At 45.5% G+C, this 24,211-nt stretch overlaps 2 protein-coding genes across 2 annotated transcripts; one reads left to right on the top strand and one right to left on the bottom strand.

Annotated features, from left to right (window-relative positions):
- The first annotated feature begins 8,225 nt into the window (after positions 1 to 8,225).
- pyroxd1.L (pyridine nucleotide-disulphide oxidoreductase domain 1 L homeolog) lies at positions 8,226 to 13,871 on the top strand. The gene is made up of 12 exons (XM_018251821.2): positions 8,226 to 8,376; positions 8,647 to 8,727; positions 9,761 to 9,880; positions 9,956 to 10,084; positions 10,173 to 10,246; positions 11,106 to 11,275; positions 11,412 to 11,488; positions 11,644 to 11,782; positions 11,870 to 11,979; positions 12,098 to 12,220; positions 13,037 to 13,174; positions 13,252 to 13,871. Exons 1-12 carry the CDS (start codon positions 8,290 to 8,292, stop codon positions 13,498 to 13,500), a joined length of 1,497 nt encoding a protein of 498 aa, XP_018107310.1. The 5' UTR covers positions 8,226 to 8,289; the 3' UTR covers positions 13,501 to 13,871.
- On the bottom strand, positions 13,813 to 24,074 carry recql.L (RecQ like helicase L homeolog). Its single transcript, NM_001096389.1, is given in 15 exon segments — positions 13,813 to 14,168; positions 15,259 to 15,388; positions 15,488 to 15,707; positions 17,019 to 17,110; positions 17,222 to 17,360; positions 17,472 to 17,589; positions 17,730 to 17,878; positions 18,071 to 18,152; positions 18,691 to 18,857; positions 21,363 to 21,561; positions 21,655 to 21,761; positions 22,849 to 23,028; positions 23,169 to 23,366; positions 23,589 to 23,641; positions 24,021 to 24,074. Coding segments are annotated over 14 exon segments (1,959 nt in total). The 5' UTR covers positions 23,611 to 23,641; positions 24,021 to 24,074; the 3' UTR covers positions 13,813 to 14,012.
- Between the last annotated feature and the right edge of the window lie 137 nt (positions 24,075 to 24,211).

Here is a 24,211-nt window from a genome sequence, read left to right as displayed (position 1 = left end):
GGAGGGTATTTCCTGGTACTCGTGTGACTGTCTCTACTTCCTTTGCACGGGGGAGTGTATTTCCTGGTACTCGTGTGAATGTCTCTACTTCCTTTGCACAGGGGAGTGTATTTCCTGGTATCGTGTGAAATGTCTCTACTTCCTTGCACGGGGGAGTGTATTTCCTGGTACTCGTGTAACTGTCTCTACTTCCTTTGGCACGGGGGAGTTGAATTTCCTGGGACTTCGTGTGGACTGTCTCTACTTCCTTTGCACGGGGGAGTGTATTTCCTGGTACTCGTGTGACTGTCTCTACTTCCTTTGCACGGGGGAGTGTATTTCCTGGTACTCGTGTGACTGGTCTCTACTTTCCTTTGCACGGGGGAGTGTATTTCCTGGTACTCGTGTTCACTGTCTCTACTTCCTTTTGCACGGGGAGTGTATTTCCTGGTATCATGTGACTGTCTCTACTTCCTTTGCACGGGGGGAGTGTATTTCCTGGTACTCATGTGACTGTCTTACTTCCTTTGCACGGGGGAGTGTTTTCTGGTACTCGTGTGACTGTCTCTACTTCCTTTGCACGGGGGAGTGTATTTCCTGGTACTCATGTGACTGTCTCTACTTCCTTTGCACAGGGGAGTGTATTTCCTGGTACTCGTGTGACTGTCTCTACTTCCTTTACATGGGGGAAGTAGTTGTTGTTGCCCCACAACCCCCATGAACAACCCCAAGAGTTCTCCATGAAAACACAAGACACACATGAGCTCCCCCTGCTGGTCAGACAGTAACAGTGACAGTGTTACTATTGCTCTGTCCATGGTGCTGAAGTGAAAGACACAACGTGTGTGTTACTCACAATTACACAGGGAGACACATTATTAAAGATAAAGGGGAACAAGGGGAGCGGTGCCAGACCTACACCCTCAACAGAGAAATTGTTACAGTGTTACAGGCGCCATTATCTCCCTATTGACTATTATGTGTGTCAGTCTCCCCAGAAAAGAAATGATATTGACTGGACCAGGGGTGTAACTTCCAGTATCACGGGGGACAACTGAGGAAAAAGAACCATGATGGGTCCCCCGAGTTCCCCCGGGGCTGCTGGTTCTGATTCTCTGCATTTACCCCACTGGATATTACTGAGGCCTCAATACCCCTGGGAAGGTGACACTTGTCTCCAGATAAAAGTTATTGTAGAACTTCACAAGAGCAATGGCGCTGTATCAACTGGGATCACAATTAACTCATTGATACAATGACTGCACTCAACTCCTACTCACAACAGGGGCTAAATCTGATCTCAGTTACACCTACTCACCTGCTACTCACCCTGTATCAACTGTGCCACTCACTGATGGGGAACCTGGGTAAGTCACTGTCTTATCAGAAAGAGACATTCTGTCAGCTGGTGTGTGACAGACAGATTTGTATTAGAAGGAAGACAGTAAGTCTCTCCATCTTGTCCAACTGTCTTGATCTTACTCTACTGTCTCCATCTTGTCCTACTGTCTCCGTCTTGCCCTCATTTCTCCATCTGGCCCTACAGTCTACATTTTGCCCTACTGTCTCCATCTTGTCCTACTGTTTCCGTCTTGTCCTACTGTCTCCATCTTGCCCTACTGTCTCCATCTTGTCCTACTGTCTCCATCTTGTCCTACTGTCTCCATCTTGTCCTACTGTCTCCATCTTGCCCTACTGTCTTCATTTTGTCCTACTCTCTTCATCTTGTCCTACTGTCTCCATCTTGCCCTACTGTCTCAGTCTTGCCCTACTGTCTCCATCTTGCCCTACTGTGTCCATCTTACCCTACTGTCTCCATCTTGCCCTACTGTCTCCATCTTGCTCTACTGTCTCCATCTGGCCCTACGGTTTCCATCTTGTCCTAATGTCTCCATCTTGTCCTACTGTCTCCATCTTGTCCTACTGTCTCCATCTTGCCCTACTGTCTCCATCTTGCCCTACTGTCTCCATCTTGCCCTACTGTCTCCATCTTGTCCTACTGTCTCCATCTTGCCCTACTGTCTCCATCTTGTCCTACTGTCTCCATCTTGTCCTACTGTCTCCATCTTGCCCTACTGTCTCCGTTTTGTCCTACTGTCTCTGTCTTGCCTACTGTCTCGATTTTGTCCTACTGTTTCCATCTTGCCCTACTGTCTTCATCTTGCCCTACTGTCTCCATCTTGCCCTACTGTCTCCATCTTGTCCTACTGTCTTCATCTTGTCCTACTGTCTCCATCTTGTCCTACTGTCTCCATCTTGTCCTACTGTCTCCATCTTTCCCTACTGTCTCGATTTTGTCCTACTGTCTCCATTTGTCCTACTGTCTCCATCTTGTCCTACTGTCTCCATCTTGTCCTACTGTCTCCACCTTGCCCTACTGTCTCCGTTTTGTCCTACTGTCTCCGTCTTGCCCTACTGTCTCCATCTTGCCTACTGTTCCACTTGCCACTGTCTCCATTTGTCCCTACTGTCTCCATCTTGTCCCTACTGTCTCCATCTTGCCCTACTGTCTCCATCTTGCCCTACTGTCTCCCTCTTGTCCTACTGTCTCCATCTTGTCCTACTGTCTCCATCTTGTCCTACTGTCTCCATCTTGCCTACTGTCTCCATCTTCCCTACTGTCTCCATTTGCTCCTACTGTCTCCGATTTGCCTCTGTCTCCATCTTTTCCTTTCTCCATCTTGCCCTACTGTCTCCATCTTGTCCTACTGTTCCATCTTGTCTACTGTCCCATCTTGCCCTACTGTCTCCATCTTGTCCTACTGCTCTTCCTCTTGTCCTACTGTTCCACTTCTTGTCCTTACTGTCTCCAATTTTCCTTGTCCTACTGTCTCATCTTGTTCCTACTGTTCGTTCTCTTGTCCTACTGTTCTCTTTCGATTTTGTCCTACTGTCTCCATCTTGTCCTACTGTCTCCATCTTGTCCTACTGTCTCCACCTTGCCCTACTGTCTCCGTTTTGTCCTACTGTCTCCGTCTTGCCCTACTGTCTCCATCTTGCCCTAGAGCCTCCATCTTGTCCTACTGTCTCCATTTTGTCTCTAAAGTCTCCTCTTGTCTACATAGTCTCCATCTTGTCCTACTGCTCCATCTTGCTTACTGATCATTATCTGTTCTACTTCATCAGTTGCCCTACTTCTTCCTATCTGTTGGGAATGTCCAATGCTATGTTACGTCCATATTGAGCATTGTTCCATTGCTACTGTCTCTCGCATGCTTGCTATGCACACTTTCTCTGTTTCTTTGTTACTGTTCATCTTCCCACGTGGCCCTTCCTTTGCGCATGTAGTCTACTCCTACTGTCCTCCTACTTCCCTATGTGCCATCTCTGGCCGAGCTCTTGTCCACAATGATCTCACTTACAAAGACCCCTAAGGAGAGAAGATGCATTAGCGGAGCTGCCATATGAAGTGGCTGAGCTGAGTGAGAGTCTTTTTCTGATCCTGAAGCTTTATTAGAGGCAACAGAAATGACTGCGAATGGGACGGGAGTCTCGCTCTGGGGCTCAGAGACCCCCCAGGAGTTGCCTAAAAGAAACGGAGAGAAGAAACAATGCGACTCATGAAACAACGGGACGGGAATAGTGTGAGAGTCGGAGGAAGGAGAATTTTGTCAGCAGGAAGTTCCTCTGGGACCCTCAGTACTTAGAGAAGTTCTTATTAGATATTATGGGCTGGAACAGAACCGGCCCAGTGTCTGGCTCTATAGATATATATATACGTAGTGTTGTATTGGTGTATATGTGAATGCAATTACCCTTGTCTTCTTCATTATTTACTGCCATTAATTATACACTGCTGCCCCTGACCCAAGAGCTTACAGTCGAAAGGGCTCAAAGTGCAGTTGCAGCCCCGCAGGCGAAAGTCCTTCTTGCCTGGAATTCAATTCTGATTCAATGTAACACTTAATGGTCCAATTAACGTCTTTGTTCGTCCATTTATGAACTCGAGAGAATTTGAGAGTCACCCCCCCCTCCCCTACCCCGAGCTGAAAGCCCCTCACTCCTCTCCCCCTTTTTATCATTGTTTTCTATGGCTTCCAGCAAAACTGTCAGTTTGTATCAGGAAACACAACAGAGGTCAGGTCACTGGTTATTACACTTGGCCCCCTGCGTGAGCCCACCAGAACCGCTCCAGTGATGTCCCCCATACAGACGGGAGGTGAGTTTGCGTCATTACGTGCGAATGTTTCTTCTTTTCTTCTCTTCCCTCCGAAATGACAACAAAATGAATCAGCGAAATGTCTTTTGTTTCAGCGCTGGTTGTTCTTGTCATTCACCGACCCCCTATTAATAACCTGCCTTCATTAAGCGCTAACGAGGGGGTTTTAATTAATGACACACAAATGATTCTAAATTCACTTCCACAAATATTTTTAGAGCTATCGTTTATATTATGCTCCACCTGACATATATAAGGATAGGGATAATGTACCCCCTACTGTAAATGATAAGGATATTAGAAGTCACTGAGGGGTCTGTGACCATATAAAGACACAAGGCTGCAGGCTGAGTTATACAGGGAACTCTGAGTATCACTCATGTATTATAAGGATAATGTACCCCCTACTGTAAATGATAAGGATATTAGAAGTCACTGAGGGGTTGTTCTGTGACCATATAAAGACACAAGGCTGCAGGCTGAGTTATACAGGGAACTCTGAGTATCACTCATGTATTATAAGAGATAATGTACCCCCTACTGTAAATGATAAGGATATTAGAAGTCACTGAGGGGTTGTTCTGTGACCATATAAAGGCACAAGGCTGCAGGCTGAGTTATACAGGGAACTCTGAGTATCACTCATGTATTATAAGGGATAATGTACCCCTACTGTAAATGATAAGGATATTAGAAGTCACTGAGGGGTTGTTCTGTGACCATATAAAGGCACAAGGCTGCAGGCTGAGTTATACAGGGAACTCTGAGTATCACTCATGTATTATAAGGGATAATGTACCCCCTACTGTAAATGATAAGGATATTAGAAGTCACTGAGGGGTTGTTCTGTGACCATATAAAGGCACAAGGCTGCAGGCTGAGTTATACAGGGAACTCTGAGTATCACTCATGTATTATAAGGGATAATGTACCCCCTACTGTAAATGATAAGGATATTAGAAGTCACTGAGGGGTTGTTCTGTGACCATATAAAGACACAAGGCTGCAGGCTGAGTTATACAGGGGACTCTGAGTATCACTCATGTATTATAAGGGATAATGTACCCCCTACTGTAAATGATAAGGATATTAGAAGTCAGTGGGTGGATGTTGGGGTGCAGGGACTAATATTTATCAGATTACAATCACTATGTGTTCCATGTTGCTAACGCCGCACCCCAGGTTTATTCTGGTTCCAATCAGCCCCAGTGTTGAGATGAATTGTCAGGACCCCTCGCTGCCCCCGTCTCATACAGTGGGGGAGGGTAATGAGAAGTGACGAGGGGAATGAGATTAAAGAGGGACAATTTCACAGTTGCTAAAACAATTCCCCGGCTGTGACATCTTTCTATTTGCTGAGAGGCGCCGGACAGTTGGGGGAGATCCAGTTTGTGTGATTACTGGAGACTCTGGGCCTGACTGGTTCTTTATTAATAATAATAATAATAATATAATAATAATAATAATAATAGTAATAATAAAATAATAATAATAATAACATAATAATAATAATAGTAATAATAATAATAAAAATAATAGTAATAATAATAATAATAATAATAACAATAATAATAATAATAACAATAATAATAACAATAATAATAATAATAACAATAATAATAATAATAATAGTAATAATAATAATAATAATAATAATAATAATAATAATAATGAAATAATAATAACAATAATAATAATAATAATAATAGTAATAAAAATAATAATAATCATCATCATCATCATAATAATAAAAAACACACACCTGTACACACACACTTATACACATGTCTATAGACACACCTGTACACACACATCTATACACACACATGTACACACACCTATAAACACACCTAAACACACACACACCTATACACATGTCTATACACACACGTCTATACACACACACACTTACCTACACACTCACAGACATAACTACACACAAACTCTTCGCTGCACTTTCTTTCCCCCATTTCTTCCTCTCCCCTCTCTGTCGTTTGTATAAAATGACGGCAATTTGTGCTGAACATAATTGTCATTTTTGTGTCACTTTTCCAGTTCTGGGAAATGTCAGAAGAAATGGCTCTTGTTAGAAATAATCTGTTTAAGTGGGAACCCGGGAGGAGCCACAAAGCTCTTGTCTGTGTAATGAAACATTATTGTAATGAAACATTATTGTAAGGGCTGAAACAATCACTAATCTCCCCAGTTACTTTACTGTACCCCAAAACTGCAGCTACACCTCTTGTTATAGGAACTGTAATGTAATGGTATTGGTGCTGCAGTTATACTGATGTCAGCTCTGGGGGCAAATCCATATGAGTCTGACATCACTTAGAGAATGACGTCCCCTCAGCAGAGGTACAAAACCCCCCAAACTGCCCCCACTGGCTACAGCCTTTCCTATATCTTTCCTCCCGCTGTCCTGCAGCTCAGCCCACAGTCCCGGCTTTGTTACTGAAATGTCCCGAATTTCCCTTTGATCCCCTGCACTGAACAGCCACAAACACTTTCTAAGACTTAATTAAACAAGAGGATTTTTGGCAGAGAGAGCAGAAAACTCAGCATCTGCACTTGGATATAATTGTTACAATTTAAGATAAGCAAAGATACAATTCTAACAATTTAAGATAAGTAAAGAAGTGATTGTAACAATTTAAGATAAGGAGCGATTGTAACAATTTAATATAAACAAAGGAGTGATTGTAACAATTTAAGATAAGCAAAGAAGCGATTGTAACAATTTAATATAAACAAAGGAGTGATTGTAACAATTTAAGAAAAACAAAGGAACCATTGTAACAATTTAAGATAAGTAAAGAAGTGATTGTAACAATTTAAGATAAGTAAAGAAGTGATTGTAACAATTTAATATAAACAAAGGAGTGATTGTAACAATTTAAGATACGTAAAGGAACCATTGTAACAATTTAAGATAAGTAAAGAAGTGATTGTAACAATTTAAGATAAGTAAAGGAACCATTGTAACAATTTAAGATAAGTAAAGAAGTGATTGTAACAATTTAAGATAAGGAGCGATTGTAACAATTTAAGATAAACAAAGGAGCGATTGTTACAATTTAAGATAAGTAAAGAAGTGATTGTAACAATTTAAGATAAGGAGCGATTGTAACAATTTAAAATAAACAAAGGAGTGATTGTAACAATTTAAGATAAGCAAAGAAGCGATTGTAACAATTTAATATAAACAAAGGAGTGATTGTAATAATTTAAGAAAAACAAAGGAACCATTGTAACAATTTAAGATAAGTAAAGAAGTGATTGTAACAATTTAAGATAAACAAAGGAGCGATTGTTACAATTTAAGATAAGTAAAGAAGTGATTGTAACAATTTAATATAAACAAAGGAGTGATTGTAACAATTTAAGATACGTAAAGGAACCATTGTAACAATTTAAGATAAGTAAAGAAGTGATTGTAACAATTTAAGATAAGTAAAGGAACCATTGTAACAATTTAAGATAAGTAAAGAAGTGATTGTAACAATTTAAGATAAACAAAGGAGCGATTGTAACAATTTAAGAAAAGTAAAGAAGTGATTGTAACAATTTAAGATAAGTAAAGGAACCATTGTAACAATTTAAGATAAGTAAAGAAGTGATTGTAACAATTTAAAATAAACAAAGGAGCGATTGTAACAATTTAAGATAAACAAAGGAGCGATTGTAACAATTTAAGATAAGTAAAGAAGTGATTGTAACAATTTAAGATAAGAAAAGAAATTATTGTAACAATTTAAGATAAGTAGGTCTCTTGGGGGAACTGAAAGTCAAATCTTAAATATTCACCTTCATTAGCAAAACTGATATAAGACATAAAACATGAACCTAAAACCCCACAAATGTGTTCAGACTTCAGACATAATTAGTAAAATAGAAATGGTAATTAGAGGGTTACCCCAAGAGTCTGACTCAGTTCTGCTACTGCAGAGAGACCCTGCTGAAGATGAACGCTAAACTGGACTTATGACCCATCCCGCTCACCATCCGGATGGCAAAATACGCAGCGCTGCCAGCCGCAAACGCGTCACTAGTAACCCGGGGGAGGGATTAACGTCGCACACTGTCCACCAATAAGAACTCGGTGTAGATTCAGCGAATGACGTCTCTCTGGCGCTGCTACTTCCTGAAAGATGGCGGAATCGAGAGAGGCGGAGGCGATGAAGGGGAGATTTGTTGTTGTGGGAGGGGGAATCGCTGGCGTCACGTGCGCAGAACAAGTGAGAATAAAGGGGGTAACGGGGTGTGAGGGGCACCGGGTCCAACTGGGGTAAAACACAGGACTAGAGTTACTTTATAGCGACTGAGCGGAACTATGACACGTGTATGTGGCTCCATCTAGTGGCGAGTTATAGGAAGTGCAGTTCTCTAGTATTTAATGGGAGGAGCATGAGGAGGACAAGCAGCAGGGCAGCTCCCACTTACACACCAAGTGACATCTTTATAAAGTGATTCATTCATTTAATACATTTCTGTTTGTGTTTCCCCAGCTGGCGGCTCAGTTTCCCTCACACAAGGTCTATTTAATTACTGCGTCTCCTCTTATAAAAGCTGTGACCAACCTCAGGCAGGTAAGTCCTTGTTCCCTCTGTGCTGGGCCTCAGGCCTGGGCTACTGACCCACTGATGGGCGAGTGATGCTTCTCATTTATTCTCTCTCTGTGCGTCTGTCTGTCTCTGTGCGTCTGTCTCTGCGTCTGTCTGTCTCTGTCTGTCTCTGTGCGTCTGTCTCTGTGCGTCTGTCTGTCTCTGCGTCTGTCTGTCTCTGGGTGCGTCTGTCTCTGTGCGTCTGTCTCTGTGCGTCTGTCTCTGCGTCTGTCTGTCTCTGCGTCTGTCTGTCTCTGTGCGTCTGTCTGTCTCTGCGTCTGTCTGTCTCTGCGTCTGTCTGTCTCTGTGCGTCTGTCTGTCTCTGCGTCTGTCTGTCTCTGCGTCTGTCTGTCTCTGCGTCTGTCTGTCTCTGCGTCTGTCTGTCTCTGTGCGTCTGTCTGTCTCTGCGTCTGTCTGTCTCTGCGTCTGTCTGTCTCTGTGCGTCTGTCTGCGTCTGTCTGTCTCTGTGCGTCTGTCTGTCTCTGTGTGCGTCTGTCTGTCTATCTCTGCGTCTGTCTGTCTCTGTGCGTCTGTCTGTCTCTGTGCGTCTGTCTGTGCGTCTGTCTGTCTCTGTGTGTCTGTCTCTGCGTGTCTGTCTCTGCGTCTGTCTGTCTCTGTGCGTCTGTCTCTGTGCGTCTGTCTGTCTCTGTGCGTCTGTCTCTGCGTCTGTCTGTCTCTGCGTCTGTCTGTCTCTGTGCATCTGTCTCTGCGTCTGTCTGTGTCTGTGTGCGTCTGTCTGTCTGTGTGTCTATCTCTGCGTCTGTCTGTCTCTGTGCGTCTGTCTGTCTCTGTGCGTCTGTCTGTCTCTGTGTCTCTGTGCGTCTGTCTGTCTCTGTGTGTCTATCTCTGCGTCTGTCTGTCTCTGTGCGTCTGTCTGTCTCTGCATCTTTCTGTCTGTGCGTCTGTCTCTCTGTCTGCCTCTGCGTCTGTCTGTGCGTCTCTCTCTCTCTCTCTGGTTGTGCGTCTGTCTGTCTCTGCCTCTCTCTCTGCGTCTGATGTCGTCTCACTTTACTTGAAGGTCTCTAGGGCCCTGGAAGAGTTTGATGTAGAGGAGCAGGGGGGCAGTGAGCTGGAGAGACTGTACCCCAATATCTCAGTCGTACAGTCGCCAGTCACAGAACTGAGGAGCCAAGAACAGGTAAAGAGAGAGGGGGGGGTGAGGAATATTGGGGGGCACTGGTCCCACTCTCTGATCATTCTTGTGGTTTTGCAGAAAGTCATCACAGAGGAAGGGGCGGAGTTCCTGTACAACAAGCTGTGCCTGTGTGCTGGGGCCAGACCAAAGCTGATTGTGGGGGGGAATCCCTACGTCTTGGGCATCAGAGACACTGACAGCGTCCGGGTAACAGCCCTCGACCCCCCTCCCCCACTTTATCTCTCTCTCTCTCTATATATATTTATTTGTGTGCTGTGTAACCCCCCCCCCGCAGGACTTCCAGAGACGTCTGACTGATGCCAGGAGGGTGCTCATTGTGGGGAACGGAGGCATCGCCCTAGAACTGGTGTGAGTATTGGCCCCTCCCCCCCAATAATCTGTGTCATGTTCCCAACTGAACTCAACCCCTTCTTCTGGGTATTTATACACGTCTGTTTCTAACGTTAACTTCCCCTTTAAATCAGAAGTTCCTTTGAGTTGGCCTTTAAATTAACTGTTAGTATCATGTAGAGAGGGATATTCTGAGACAATTTGCAATTGGTTTTCATTTTTTATCATTTGTGGGTTTGTTTTTTAGCTTTTTATTCAGCAGCTCTCCAGTTTGCAATTTCAGCAGTCTAGTTGCTAGGGTCTGAATCCCCCTAGCAACCATGCATTGATTTGAATAAGAGACTGGAATATGAATAGGAGAGGCCTGAATAGAAAGATGAGGAATAAAAAGTAGCAATAACGATACATTTGCAGCATTACAGAGCATTTGGACTCTTTCCAAGTTTCAAATGGGGGTCACTGACCCCATCTAAAAACAAATGCTCTGTAAAGCTGCAAATGTATCGTTATTGCTACTTTTTATTCCTCAATAGGTCCCTTCTATTTATATTCCAGTTGCTTATTCAAATCAGTGCATGGTTGCTTGGGGAATTTGGACCATAGCAACAAGACTGCTAAATAACTAAAACAAAAAAAAAGCACAAATAATAAAAAATGAAGACCAATTCCAAATTGTCTCAGACTATCCCTCTCTACATCATGCTAACAGTTAATTTAAAGGGGAACAACCCCTTTAAGCAGCAGTCAGTGATACTAAACCCATTCTCCCATGATTCATAGTGAACAGCACAAAGTGGGGGTTCTGCTTAGCCCTGATTGGTAGATAAGTGATGTTGCAGAGGAAGCTCAGCCAATCAGAGGCCCCTTCTCCTTACAGATATGAGCTGGAGGGCTGCCAGGTGATCTGGGCAATCAAAGACAAAGCCATCGGCAACACCTTTTTCGACGCGGGAGCAGCCGAGTTCCTCATCGACCAATTGAAAGCTGAGAAGCCATTGGCTCCGCCCACCTGCAAGAGAACCAAGTACACGACTGAGTCTCCTCCCGGTGGGTTCCGCTCCGGATATTAAGTTTTGTGATGTCATTCAGTGGGCGGGACCTCTCGGCTGTTGGGAGTTGCAGTTCAGCATTCTTTGCACTAATTATAACTTATGGAATGTGGTTCTGTCCCATTGTATTTCAGGCAGAGAGGGGAGCAGCATGGGCAGTGCCCTAGGGCCCGACTGGCATGAGGGTTTGGATCTTAAAGCTAAAGGAGCGGTGAGTAGAGAGAAAGGAGGTAGAGTGTGAGTAAGTAGAGGGAGAGAAGAGTAAGTAGAGAGAGTGAGTAGAGTGTGAGGGAGAGAGTGAATGAAAGCTGTAGGGAGAGTCATTCTATGGAATAACCAGAAATGGCGACTTCATTCTCTGCGCAGTATTCGCACCGCGTCCAGATCGAGACGCAATGTGAGGTCGAGCGCATTTTGCTACAAGAGGAGTTTGCGCAATTAAACATCACAGCGTTGCCTTTCCAGGGGGAGGAGACTGTAGAGTCTGACTCCGCCTCAAGTAGCGGTAAGTACCACGAGTAACGTTACTACTTGATCTCACTGTATGGCGTCGCTCGGGACGTATGGGGTTAATACAGAGTCTCCTCCCCAGATTGGCCGGTCTATGTGCAGCTGACCAATGGGAAGACGTACGGCTGTGATTTTATTGTTAGCGCCACCGGGGTGGTCCCCAATATGGAGCCGTTTATTAGGGGGAACCAGGTGAGTAAAGACGACTTGATCTGAGTAATTACTGGGGGAAGTTCCTCAGGGGATGGAGGGTCGCAGAGGGCTGTGTATGTGATTTAAATAAATTGTCAGTTGTTTGTGTCACTGGCAGTTTGATGTGGCAGAAGACGGGGGTGTGAGGGTTAATGATCACATGGCGACTTCCCTGCCCAACATTTACGCAGCCGGAGACATCTGCACAGCATCATGGACTCCCAGCGCCCTCTGGCAGCAGGTACGGCCCCTCTACAGGGTGTAACGTGTGAGTAGTGCAGGGAGTCATGAATATAACTCCTAGAGGGTGTAGCATGTGAGTAGGAGGGGTGCAGGGAGTCGTGACTATAACTCCTAGAGGGTGTAGCGTGTGAGTAGGAGGGGTGCAGGGAGTCGTGACTATAACTCCTAGAGGGTGTAGCGTGTGAGTAGGAGGGGTGCAGGGAGTTGTGACTAACTCCTAGAGGGTGTAGCGTGTGAGTAGGAGGGGTGCAGGGAGTCGTGAATATAACTCCTAGAGGGTGTAGCGTGTGAGTAGGAGGGGTGCAGGGAGTCGTGACTATAACTCCTAGAGGGTGTAGCGTGTGAGTAGGAGGAGTGCAGGGAGTCGTGAATATAACTCCTAGAGGGTGTAGCGTGTGAGCAGGAGGGGGTGCAGGGAGTCGTGAATATAACTCCTAGAGGGAGAAGGAGGGGTGCAGGGAGTTGTGAATATAATGCTACAGGGTGTAAAGGGAGAAGGAGGGGTGCAGGGAGCTGTGAATATAACTCCTAGGGGGTGTAATGTGAGTAGGAGGGGTGCATGGAGTTGTGAATATAACTTCTTGAGGGTGTGGAGTGTGAGTAGGAGGGGTGCAGGGAGTTGTGAATATAACTTCTTGAGGGTGTGGAGTGTGAGTAGGAGGGGTGCAGGGAGTTGTGAATATAACGTGAGTAAGAGGGGTGTTGGGAGTCGTGAATATAACTCCTAGGGGGCGTAGCGTGAGTAGTAGTTGTGATTAACTCCTGGAGGGGTGCAGGGAGTTGTGACTATAACTCCACCTCCCATGTATTTCAGATGAGATTATGGACGCAGGCGAGACAGATGGGCTGGTACGCAGCGAAGTGCATGGGGGCGGAGCTCCTGCAACAGCCAATAGAAATGGATTTCTGCTTCGAGCTCTTTGCCCATGTGACCAAGTTCTTCAATTACAAAGTAAGAATTGAGTGAATTAGGCTGCAGAGCTGACACTTGAGCCATGTGTATAATAGAGATTTCTGTGCCCCCCCCAGGTGATATTATTGGGCAAGTACAATGGGCAGGGCCTGGGACGTGAGCACGAGCTGCTGCTGAGATGCACCCGGGGGCACGAGTATGTCAAGCTGGTGATGCAGGGGGGGCGCATGGTGGGGGCCCTTCTCATCGGAGACACAGACCTGGAGGAAACATTCGAGAACCTCATTCTCAATCAGACCGACCTTTCCTCCTACGGGGAGCGACTGCTGGACCCCAATATCGACATCGAGGATTATTTCGACTGAACCCACCCTTTGTTTCCATGGCAACACCTGCTTTTATTTATTAGAACCTGCCCCAAACAGGTCGGCCATGTTGTTGGCCTCTGGGTGGGGGTGATGCCCCAGAATTCTACTGACCTGTGTACAAAGAGGTTTTCGGCTGCCGGGGTCAGCGACCCCAATCTAAAAGCTGTAAACTGGAAGGTGAATAAATGATTGTGGTGGGCCCTGGGTTTTAAAATTGGTGGGGGTCCCAACTTACCTCCCCCCCTGTATCGCACATGGGCTGTAAAGGGTTAACACCCCCCATTACATCGCGATAACCAGGAGCAGACGTCTGTCAGTGACATTTATTGTGTCCGTTTTCTGTACAATAAACACAATAAGTGCAACAATTTTACCTTTGTGCTGTGTGTACCCGAAATGGGAAGGGGGGGGGCTCCAGAGCAGCAGTCTCATTGGTCAATCATTCTAAACTCCGCCCCTTCCCCACAATGGTCAGCTCCTCAGCCCAATATCCCGTGGGAATTCTCCACTCAGTCGATTACAATGGAGTCGTCGGGGGACACTTTGATCTTTTTGGCCACGGAACACTTTTGTGGCTTCGGCCTTTTCGGCGCTTTGTTTTTGCTCGTCGCCATGGAAACGCCTGGGGCTGATGGTTGACTTGTGGACTGCTGCGGAGATTTCACCTGGAGACGGACGGACAGACAGATCAGGGGGTTGTGATTGGTTGAAAGAGATCATTGGGTTTGTAGGCATGCCAGTCACTAATAATAATAATAATAATATATAGTAATAATAGTACTAATTATAGTAGAAATAATGATAATAAATAGTAGTAGTAATAATAAAAAAAAGTAATACAGGTATAGGATCCCTTATCAGGAAACCGGATATCCAGAAAGCTCCGAATTACGGAATCGCTGACTCCATTTTATCCAAATAATCCAAATTTTTAAAAATGAGTTCCTTTTTCTCTGTAAACAGTTGCTTGTACTTGATCCCAACTAGGATATAATTAATCCTTATTGGAAGCAAAACCAGCCTATTGGGTTTATTTCATGTTTATATGATTTTCTAGTAGACTTAAGGTATGAAGATCCAAATTATGGAAAGATCCATTATCAGGGGAAACCTCAGGTCCTGAGCATTCTGGATAACAGGTCCCATACCTGTAATAAAAGAGTAACTTGTACTTGATCCCAACTAAGATATAATAAATCCTTATTGGAGGCAAAACCAGCCTATTGGCTTTATTTCATGTTTAAATGAATTTCTAGTAGACTTAAGGCATGAAGATCCAAATTACGGAAAGATCCGTTATCCGGAAAAGCCCAGGTCCCAAGCATTCTGGATAACAGATCCCATACCTGTAGTAGTAATAATAGTATTAATAATAAATAGTACTAATAATAAACCGTAATAGTAATAATAGTACTAATAATAGTAATAATTAATAAAAATAAGTTATAGTAATAATAATAATAGTATTTACTAATAATAACAACAATAATGTTGTTGCTGTTGGATTGTAGTGAGTTGCTCAGCAAGGGGAAGTAAAGGAATGACATGAGTTTAATTACAGATAAAGGGACAGACCCGTGGGAAAATAATAAGTTACTGCTATTCCTTTACATTAACCCCAGCAGTACCAGGGGGTCCCCTAGAGACACAAGCAGAGCCTGAGCACATGAGAATACTCAGTCCAGTGTACAAGGGTTAGAGACACTGTGTGTAGAACTAGAACTCTCTGCTCATCATTGGGCGGCAGCCTCTCACCTTGTCTGGGCCGGACCCTCCTCTCCTCATTGAGATGCTCAGGTTGTACTTGTCATTTCTCAGCAGATTCACTTTGGGCCCCTTTTTTACGTACGAGATTGTGGCGTAGGCTGTGAAACTGAAGTCTTCCCTGCAGAGACAGACAGACAGACAGAGACATCACAGCTGTTACTGACCAGTCTATAAAGCTCAGTTTTCAGCCAATAGGAAGGAAGGGGCGAGGCCTCACCTGAGAAACTGCTGCAGGATCAGGTGGGCAATAATTCTCTCTATTTCATGGCGGAGCAGCTTGGGGGGCTGGACTCCGGGGACTCGCAGTTTGGGGGCTCCTTTCCCCACCCAAGAGTCAATTAACTTCAAAGGCGTCAGCTTTTCATCCATACGATCGGCTTGTTCCACTATCTTCACTATATCCCGACAGTACTGACTGATGTCTGCTTCTTCACAGGCTGGGGGGCATTACTGGTCAGACTGGGAAACACGTGCAGCTTACCACTCACTATTACTACTCACTATTATTACTCACTGTTACCACTCACATTACTGGTCATGCTGGGAAACACGTGCAGCATACCACTATTACTACTCATTATTATTACTCACTGTTACCACTCACATTACTGGTCAGACTGGGAAACACGTGCAGCTTACCACTCACTATTACTACTCACTATTATTACTCACTGTTACCACTCACATTACTGGTCAGACTGGGAAACACGTGCCGCATACCACTCACTATTACTACTCACTATTACCACTCACTATTACTACTCACTATTATGACTTACTGTTATTACTCACTATTACTACTCACCATTATTCTACTACCATTATTACTACTCATTATTATTACTTGCTGTTACCATTCACATTACTAGTCATGCTTGGAAACACGTGCAGCTTACAACTCACTATTACCCCTCACTATTATTACTCACTATTACTACTCACCATTATTCTACTACCATTATTACTACTCATTATTATTACTCACTGTTACCACTCACTTACTACTCACATTACTGGTCATGCTGGGAAACACGTGCAGCTTACGACTCACTATTACTCCTCACCATTACCACTCACCATTATTACTACTCATTATTATTACTCGCTGTTACCATTCACTTACTACTCACATTACTGGTCATACTGGGAAACACGTGCAGCTTACGACTCACTATTACTCCTCACTATTACCCCTCACTATTATTACTCACTATTACTACTCACCATTATTCTACTACCATTATTACTACTCATTATTATTACTCGCTGTTACCACTCACTTACTACTCACATTACTGGTCATACTGGGAAACTCATGCAGCTTACGACTCACTATTACTCCTCACCATTACCCCTTACTATTATTACTCACTATTACTACTCACCATTATTCTACTACCATTATTACTACTCATTATTATTACTCGCTGTTACCACTCACATTACTGGTCATACTGGGAAACACATGCAGCTTACGACTCACTATTACTCCTCACCATTACCCCTCACTGTTATGACTTACTATTATTACTCACTATTACTACTCACCATTATTCTACTACTCATTATTATTACTCACTGTTACCACTCACATTACTGGTCATGCTGGGAAACACGTGCAGCTTACGACTCACTATTAATCCTCATCATTACCACTCACTATTATGACTTACTATTACTACTCACCCTTATTCTCACCATTACCACTCACTATTATTACTCGCTGAGCAACAGGAATGACCACCTACCCCCCTCGCTATTGCAGTTGTCACACATCTTGTTGCACTTGGCCGAGTCCCACACTTCATCGAAATGCTGCGCAATCAGAACTCGCCGGCACCTGCGACCAAGGGAAGGAGTTACGGAGCCGTTCACGCCAACCTCACCCAGCGCTTTCTTTATGCTCGAGAGCACAATAAATAGGGGCGGGGTTACAGGATCCATTACTCACCGATTAAGATTCTGACTGTATTTCACCATCTCATAGAGCTTCTGCTGCCCCACATTCTCCATCACAACCATGGAGCTGATCCGGAATATATCCCCAAAGCCGTAATACAGAATGCAATCGGCCCTGCTGTCGTCTCGTCCTGCCAACACAGGAGCCAAAATGGAGTCAGGCGGCTCCTTATTTATCAGAAAAAGCTCTTGGGCTTTCAGTGGTTCAACAGGAGACTCAAGGTGGAGAAGGTCCCACTTACCTGCCCTCCCGCTCTCCTGGTAGTAATTCTCCATGGATTTACTCATCGAGTGATGAATGACAAATCTCACGTCTGGTTTATCGATTCCCATTCCGAATGCCACGGTGGCCACCACAATCTGGAGAACACACAGGGCAACGGGGAATATTGTGCTATGACTGCTGAATAGATTTAGCATAGAAATAACCCCCCGCAGCTCTCTCTTACTATTACTGAACTGCACGTCCCACTCTCTGTTCATAGGGCACATGCACCTACCTGGATTTCATTGGCCGTCCACTTGGTGTGCACCTTGCTTTTATCCCTCGGCTCCATATTGGCATGGTACGCGCCCGCTCGAATGCCCAGCTTCTGCAAACTCATGGTCACCTGTTCCGAATCCTTCTGAGAAAAACAGTAAATAATCCCTGGAAATCAAATCCAGACACCGCCATTAACCCGGGAACAGGGACACTGAAGAATATTACACTCATTGTTATTGGCAAAGAAATAAACATCTTTCTATCATTGGCAACAACACGTTATTTGTCTGTGCAATGCTGTATGCGACTTCAAGAAATATTAGTAATAAAAATATTAAAATCGGTCCGTGACGTTACCCGACTGCCCTTTGTATCGGCTGTTTATTAGTTTCGTTATATCGGCAATAAAGTCCTCGGAACTGGAAGGTTTCAGCCTCACCTGTAATTGGAACATGAAACAAGACGGAGAGTCACAGGGTGGTGAAAGAGTTTAGGAGATGGGTAACGTAGGGTTAATAGAGATAACTCAAAGCCGACCCAGGGACTAATTGCCCGTTTGGGCTAGAAAGGGGGTTTCCCGCTTCTGAGGCATCAGACTGACCTTGTCTCCATGATTTGATGAAGTAGAAGTTGGGATTTACTTGATTAGAAGTGGATAACTGTATTAAGGATACACCATTCTTCCTCTCGTTATTGGGGTGAATGAGCGGTACCCCCCCCACAGTTAATGAACTGGTGTATAAAAGTCAATGCTCGAGTAATGTTTATTGTATTTATTCCTGGGTGTTTTTATTTAAAGGGCCACTAGATGGCAGTCTCACACTAGCAGCTGCTGGAGTGCAATGCCTGTTAGTGACCAGCAGATGGAGAAGTGTTTATGATGCAAAATACAGCCCCCAAAGGTGCATATTGGGGTGCTGTCAGGAACAAGGCATCCATTTTGTTTTTTACATCGTAAATGGGGGGAGTGCACTTACCTCGTAGAAGAGGTTGGGTCTATTGAAGGAAGCGGTGAAGGTGAGAGGCTTCTGCACACACAGGATCTTCTGCGCGTCCTTCAGAACGTGGCTCGTGGCAGTTGCCGTCAGACCAATGAGCGGAGAATTGGGGAACTGCCGTTTCAGGATCCCCAGGGTCTTGTAGTCTGAGGAGAAGAAATTGCCTTTAATATTGAGCCTCCGCTTCTTGAAGGGATTGTTCACCAGAAACAAAAACTTTTTTCCAATTACTTTATATTTCTCACCATTTCTCTAATATTGAAGTTTGTAAAGTTTATATTTTTTCACCTGCTAAAGCAGTTCTGGGAATGGGGGAAAGTCGCCGACCCTGTAAACTGATCTAAATTGATCCATTTCTTATGTTTGTCCCTGCTGAGCAGAATCCCTGAGTTTCATTACAGGCAGCTGAATTGATACAATAGTTACTGATACTCCAGAGATGCTGCTGAGAAATGGATCAACTCATTGTATCGACTAATCGTATCGATTAATCATATCAATTAAAATGTATCGACTAATTGTATTGACTAACTTTAGCAACTAAATGTATCAACTAATTGTATCAACTAATCGCATCAATCAAAATGTATTGACTAATTTTATCAACTAAATGTATCAACTAATTGTATCGACTAGATGCATCGACTAAATATATCGACTAACTTTAGCAACTAAATGTATCAACTAATTGTATCAACTAAAAGTATGGCTTTTATCGGCCATACACGGGCCAATAAAAGCTGCCGACAGACCGAGTCGGCAGCTTATTGGTCCGTGTATGGGGCCCCCCGATGGGCTTCCCAGATCGAGATCTGGCCGAAAGTCGGGCAGATCTCGATCTGATGGGACTAAAAATCCCGTCGGATCGCAGCTGCATCTGTTCGTTGATGTGGTCCCGCGATCTGAACGCCCGTTCATTAGGATCCGATCATTGGGCCCTAGGGCCCACGATCGGATCAGCCCGATATTGCCCACCTCAAGGTGGGCATATCGGAGAGAGATGTCGCCAAACAAGCAGATCTCTCTGTGTATGGCCACCTTAACTTTAGCGACTAATTGCATCGACTAATTGCATCAACTAGATGCGTCGACTAACTTTAGCAACTAAATGTATCGACTAATTGTATCAACTAAAAGTATCGACTGACTTTAGCAACTTCGGGGCCCATTCACTAAATTCGAGTGAAGGAATAGAAGAACAAATACTTTGAATTTCGAAGTGTTTTTTTGGCTACTTCGACTACGAATCGAATGATTCGAACTTAAAATTGTTCGACTATTTGATAGTCGAAGTACTGTCTCTTTAAGAAAAAACTTCGACCCCCTAGTCAGGCCCAGATTTGTGGCGAGGTCACATAGGCCCGGGCAGTGTGGTTGAAATTTTTGGGGCGGCACGCTCCCCGGCGCTTCTGCCTCAGCGAGCGCCACAGCCGGCGCGACCGGAAGCAGCAAGGGTATGGATCGTGCGGCCTTGGGGCGCCGCTTTGTTAAATCCGGCCCTGCCCCTAGTTCGCCACCTAAAAGCTACCGAAGTCAATGTTAGCCCCATAGGCTTTGCTATCTTTTTTTGGTCAAAGGATAATCCTTCGATCGTTGGATGAAAATCCTTGGAATCGTTTGATTTGAAGGATTTTATCGTCCGAGCGCGCGATTATTCGTCCGAGCGCGCGATTATCCGTCCGAGCGCGCGATTATCCGTCCGAGCGCGCGATTATCCGTCCGAGCGCGCGATTATCCGTCCGAGCGCGCGATTATCCGTCCGAGCGCGCGATTATCCGTCCGAGCGCGCGATTATCCGTCCGAGCGCGCGATTATCCGTCCGAGCGCGCGATTATCCGCCCGAGCGCGCGATTATCCGCCCGAGCGCGCGATTATTCGTCCGAGCGCGATTATTCCTTCGATCACGCGATTATTCCTTCGATCGAGCGATTATTCCTTCGATCGAGCGATTATTCCTTCGATCGAGCGATTATTCCTTCGATCGAGCGATTATTCCTTCGATCAAACTATATGCGCAAAATCCTTCAACTTCGATATTCGAAGGATTTTAATTCGGCAGTCGAATATCGAGGGTTAATGAACCCTCGCTATTCGACCCTTAGTACATCTGCCCCTAAATGTATCAACTAAATGTATCGACTAATTGTAGCAAATTGTAACAGTTCCGATGCTCCAGGATCACTGAGCTGCCAGACACTAGAGACAGGAGCATTAAACTTTCAGTTTTGGGAAAATGATAAAAAAATAAAAGATGGAAAGCAATTGAAAAATGTCTTTGTTTATGGTGAAAACAATCTGAAAATAACTTAACTGTAAAAAAAAAAAGTGTTTGGAAGGTGAACAAGCCCTTTAGGAGCATAGAGAGGGGAGGAGTCTACAGACTTAGGGGCGTATTTATCAAAGAGTGAAGTTAGAGATCACACAGTCCGCTAGAGTGAAATTCCGCCGCGCTCCATTCATTTCTATGGGATTTTTAAAGTCGTATTTATCAAAGGATGAACTTTCACCCATTGATAAATACGGTTTTTAAAATCCCATAGAAATAAATGGAGAGTGGCGGAATTTCACTCTAGCGGACTGTGTGATCTCTAACTTCACTCTTTGATAAATATACTCCTTCTTAATTATTATTACCTATAGAAAGTCCTCACCCGGGCGGAAGTCGTGTCCCCATTGGCTACAGCAGTGCACCTCATCCACAGCCACACGAGCCAGCAGCCCCCCCTGATAGGCCTTCTCTAGCCGTGACATGAACACTTTGCTCTTGGCCACTTTCTCCGGCGTCACGTAGAGGAGCTTCAGCTGCGACTTCTTGTTCATCATCTCCCCGTGCACCCACTTCACATGCTCCTGAGTGAGAGGAGGGACAATCAGAGAGCCCTGGGGGACACAGGGAGAGGAAAGAGCCCCAGGAGGGTATCAGAGGGGGGTGAATATACCAACCTTACTGCTTGATGCGTTTAGGGACGTGGCAGAGACTCCCAAGCGGTTTAAAACCATCAGCTGGTCCTCCATGAGGGAAATGAGTGGGCAAATAACCAGCGTGAACCCTAAACAGGAAGAGACCCACAATCACATGTTCAACTTGGGCCCTTGATAGGTTAAACCCTGGTGCTCCACAGGCTAAACCCTGGCGCTTGATAGGTTAAACCCTGACGCTCCTAAGGCTAAACCCTGGCACTCAATAGCTTAAACCCTGGCGCTCCACAGGCTAAACCCTGGCGCTCCACAGGCTAACAGCAAACAAGAAACGGATCCGCACACACGCTATAATCAGCAGTTGGGGGGACACCCCTCTTTATTATATCACCTCGTGATCAACGTTTCGGGGGGATAAACCTCCCTTCATCAAGATCCTGATGAAGGGAGGTTTATCCCCCCGAAACGTTGATCACGAGGTGATATAATAAAGAGGGGTGTCCCCCCAACTGCTGATTATAGCGTGTGTGCGGATCCGTTTCTTGTTTGCTGTTGCTAAGGGACCTGGCCGGGGTCGACGGAGAAACCAGCACCACCAACGCAGTGAGAGGAAAGGCGAGTGTGCGGTAGGAACATATATTACAGAATCTGTTTGGCTCCACAGGCTAAACCCTGGCGCTTGATAAGTTAAACCCTGGTGCTCCACAGGCTAAACCCTGGCGCTTGATAAGTTAAACCCTGGCGCTCCACAGGTTAAACCCTGGCGCTCCACAAGTTAAACCCTGGCGCTCCACAGGCTAAACCTTGGCACTCCACAGGCTAAACCCTGGTGCTTCATAGGTTAAACCCTGGCACTCCACAGGCTAAACCCTGGCGCTTGATAAGTTAAACCCTGGCGCTCCACAGGCTAAACCCTGGTGCTCCACAAGTTAAACCCTGGCGCTCCACAAGTTAAACCCTGGCGCTCCACAACCTAAACCCTGGCTCTCCACAGGCTAAACCCTGGCGCTCCACAGGCTAAACCCTGGCGCTTGATAGGTTAAACCCTGGCGCTCCACAGGCTAAACCCTGGCGCTCCACAGGCTAAACCCTGGCGCTCCACAAGTTAAACCCTGGCGCTCCACAGGTTAAACCCTGGTATGGAAGTAACTGAATCAATATGGCAGCTCCCAGGCATGTGTTTATGGCTGGTTCTGGCTGGTTCTGGCCGGTTCTGACCGTCTGAGCACAGGGCAGGTAACTGGTAGCACAGGCTCTTGCCCCCGCCCGTGGGCATGATGAGGAAGACGTCTCTTCCGGACATGGTGGCATTGATGGTTTCCAGCTGGAGGGAGCGGAAGGTCTGGAGTTGGAAGGAGTCGCTCAGAGCGCGGCGGATCTTCTGAGACCATAAGAAATCTGCAAGTGAATCGGGTTTCCATGATGAGTTCCCCTGGGGGCGCTGTTCTATTGTAGCCTTGGGCTCATGCTGGTGGCAAGTGGTAGTGCAGCGGAGACTACAGCAATACATTTGGTACCTGAGATGTGGCCCAACTCACCTTCATTTCTCCAGTTCTCTGCACAGTCCCCTCCCCCTGCGCTGCTTCCCGCCTCTGCATTCTCCGAAAGATGCTGGATTTTTTTGTTGAGGAGATTTTTCCTGTGGATCAGTTCCTGTTGCCTCTCCAGAAGCTCCTGCAGCTGAATCTCCACCGCCTGCAGCTCCCCCGAGACGCTCTCCAGCTCCTCCTCTAGGGCTGCACCAGGGAACAGCAGCACACAACGGGTTAATTCACTAGAACTCGCATTACATCACACTCTGGGCCACAGAGCTTACAATCTATGTTAGAAAGTAACTCCAGCACCCGTCTGTCTAACCCCAGAGCTCTTCTGTCTCATTAGCAGCCTGGGGGGCCCCTGAGGGCCAATCAACTGAAATTAGGGGACAGACAGGGCGGGGCCTTAGATCTGTCACTCACCCGCCGCTTCCTCTGAATCCATTTCACCTGCCCCCGAAATTCTCACTGAGAAACTGCGAAATAAAGAGAATGAGACGATGTCACAATGGAGAGAATTGCCCTGAACTTCTGCTCTCTGGGACCTTCCAGATACCCCCCCCCACACTGTATTAACTGCCCCAGATACTCCCCACTGTATTTACCTGCCCAGATACCCCCCCCCACACTGTATTTAACTGCCTCAGACACCCCCAGTGTATTTAACTGCCCCAGATACCCCCCACACTGTATTAACTGCCCAGATACCCCCAGTGTATTTAACTGCCCCAGATACCCCCCCCAGTATTTAACTCCCCCAGATACCCCCATTCCAGTCCTGGTACAACAATACCCCCTATAGTCTCTCAGTGTTTCTGCCCCAGACCCCCCAATAGACAGTGAAGTGTCTTTCACCTCAGCACGAGTCACGTGTCCGTCGCTTTGTTGTCCGCCGACAGTTTCATTCACTTCAGACAAATTCCGCTTTGGAACAGGGAACACAAACACCACCGTCTATTTGATTGGCTAAAGGCCGTTTCCGGTGTGAGCTTTCATTGGCTGGCGGGCTCCCAGACTTGCCCCTGTCATTGGCTGGCGGTCTCGTT

The sequence above is a fragment of the Xenopus laevis genome, chromosome 3L (assembly GCF_017654675.1).
Source record: "Xenopus laevis strain J_2021 chromosome 3L, Xenopus_laevis_v10.1, whole genome shotgun sequence".
Lineage (NCBI taxonomy): Eukaryota > Metazoa > Chordata > Amphibia > Anura > Pipidae > Xenopus > Xenopus laevis.
Note: the sequence above shows the minus strand (reverse complement) of the source record. Positions and strands in the feature narration are given on the sequence as shown.

Coding starts and splice junctions, on each gene's coding strand:
- pyroxd1.L (XM_018251821.2), top strand. CDS start 8,290: ATGGCGGAATCGAGAGAGGCGGAGGCGATGAAGGGGAGATTTGTTGTT. Junction 8,377..8,646: donor GCGTCACGTGCGCAGAACAA/GTGAGAATAAAG, acceptor GTGTTTCCCCAG/CTGGCGGCTCAGTTTCCCTC. Junction 12,221..13,036: donor CCAGCGCCCTCTGGCAGCAG/GTACGGCCCCTC, acceptor CATGTATTTCAG/ATGAGATTATGGACGCAGGC.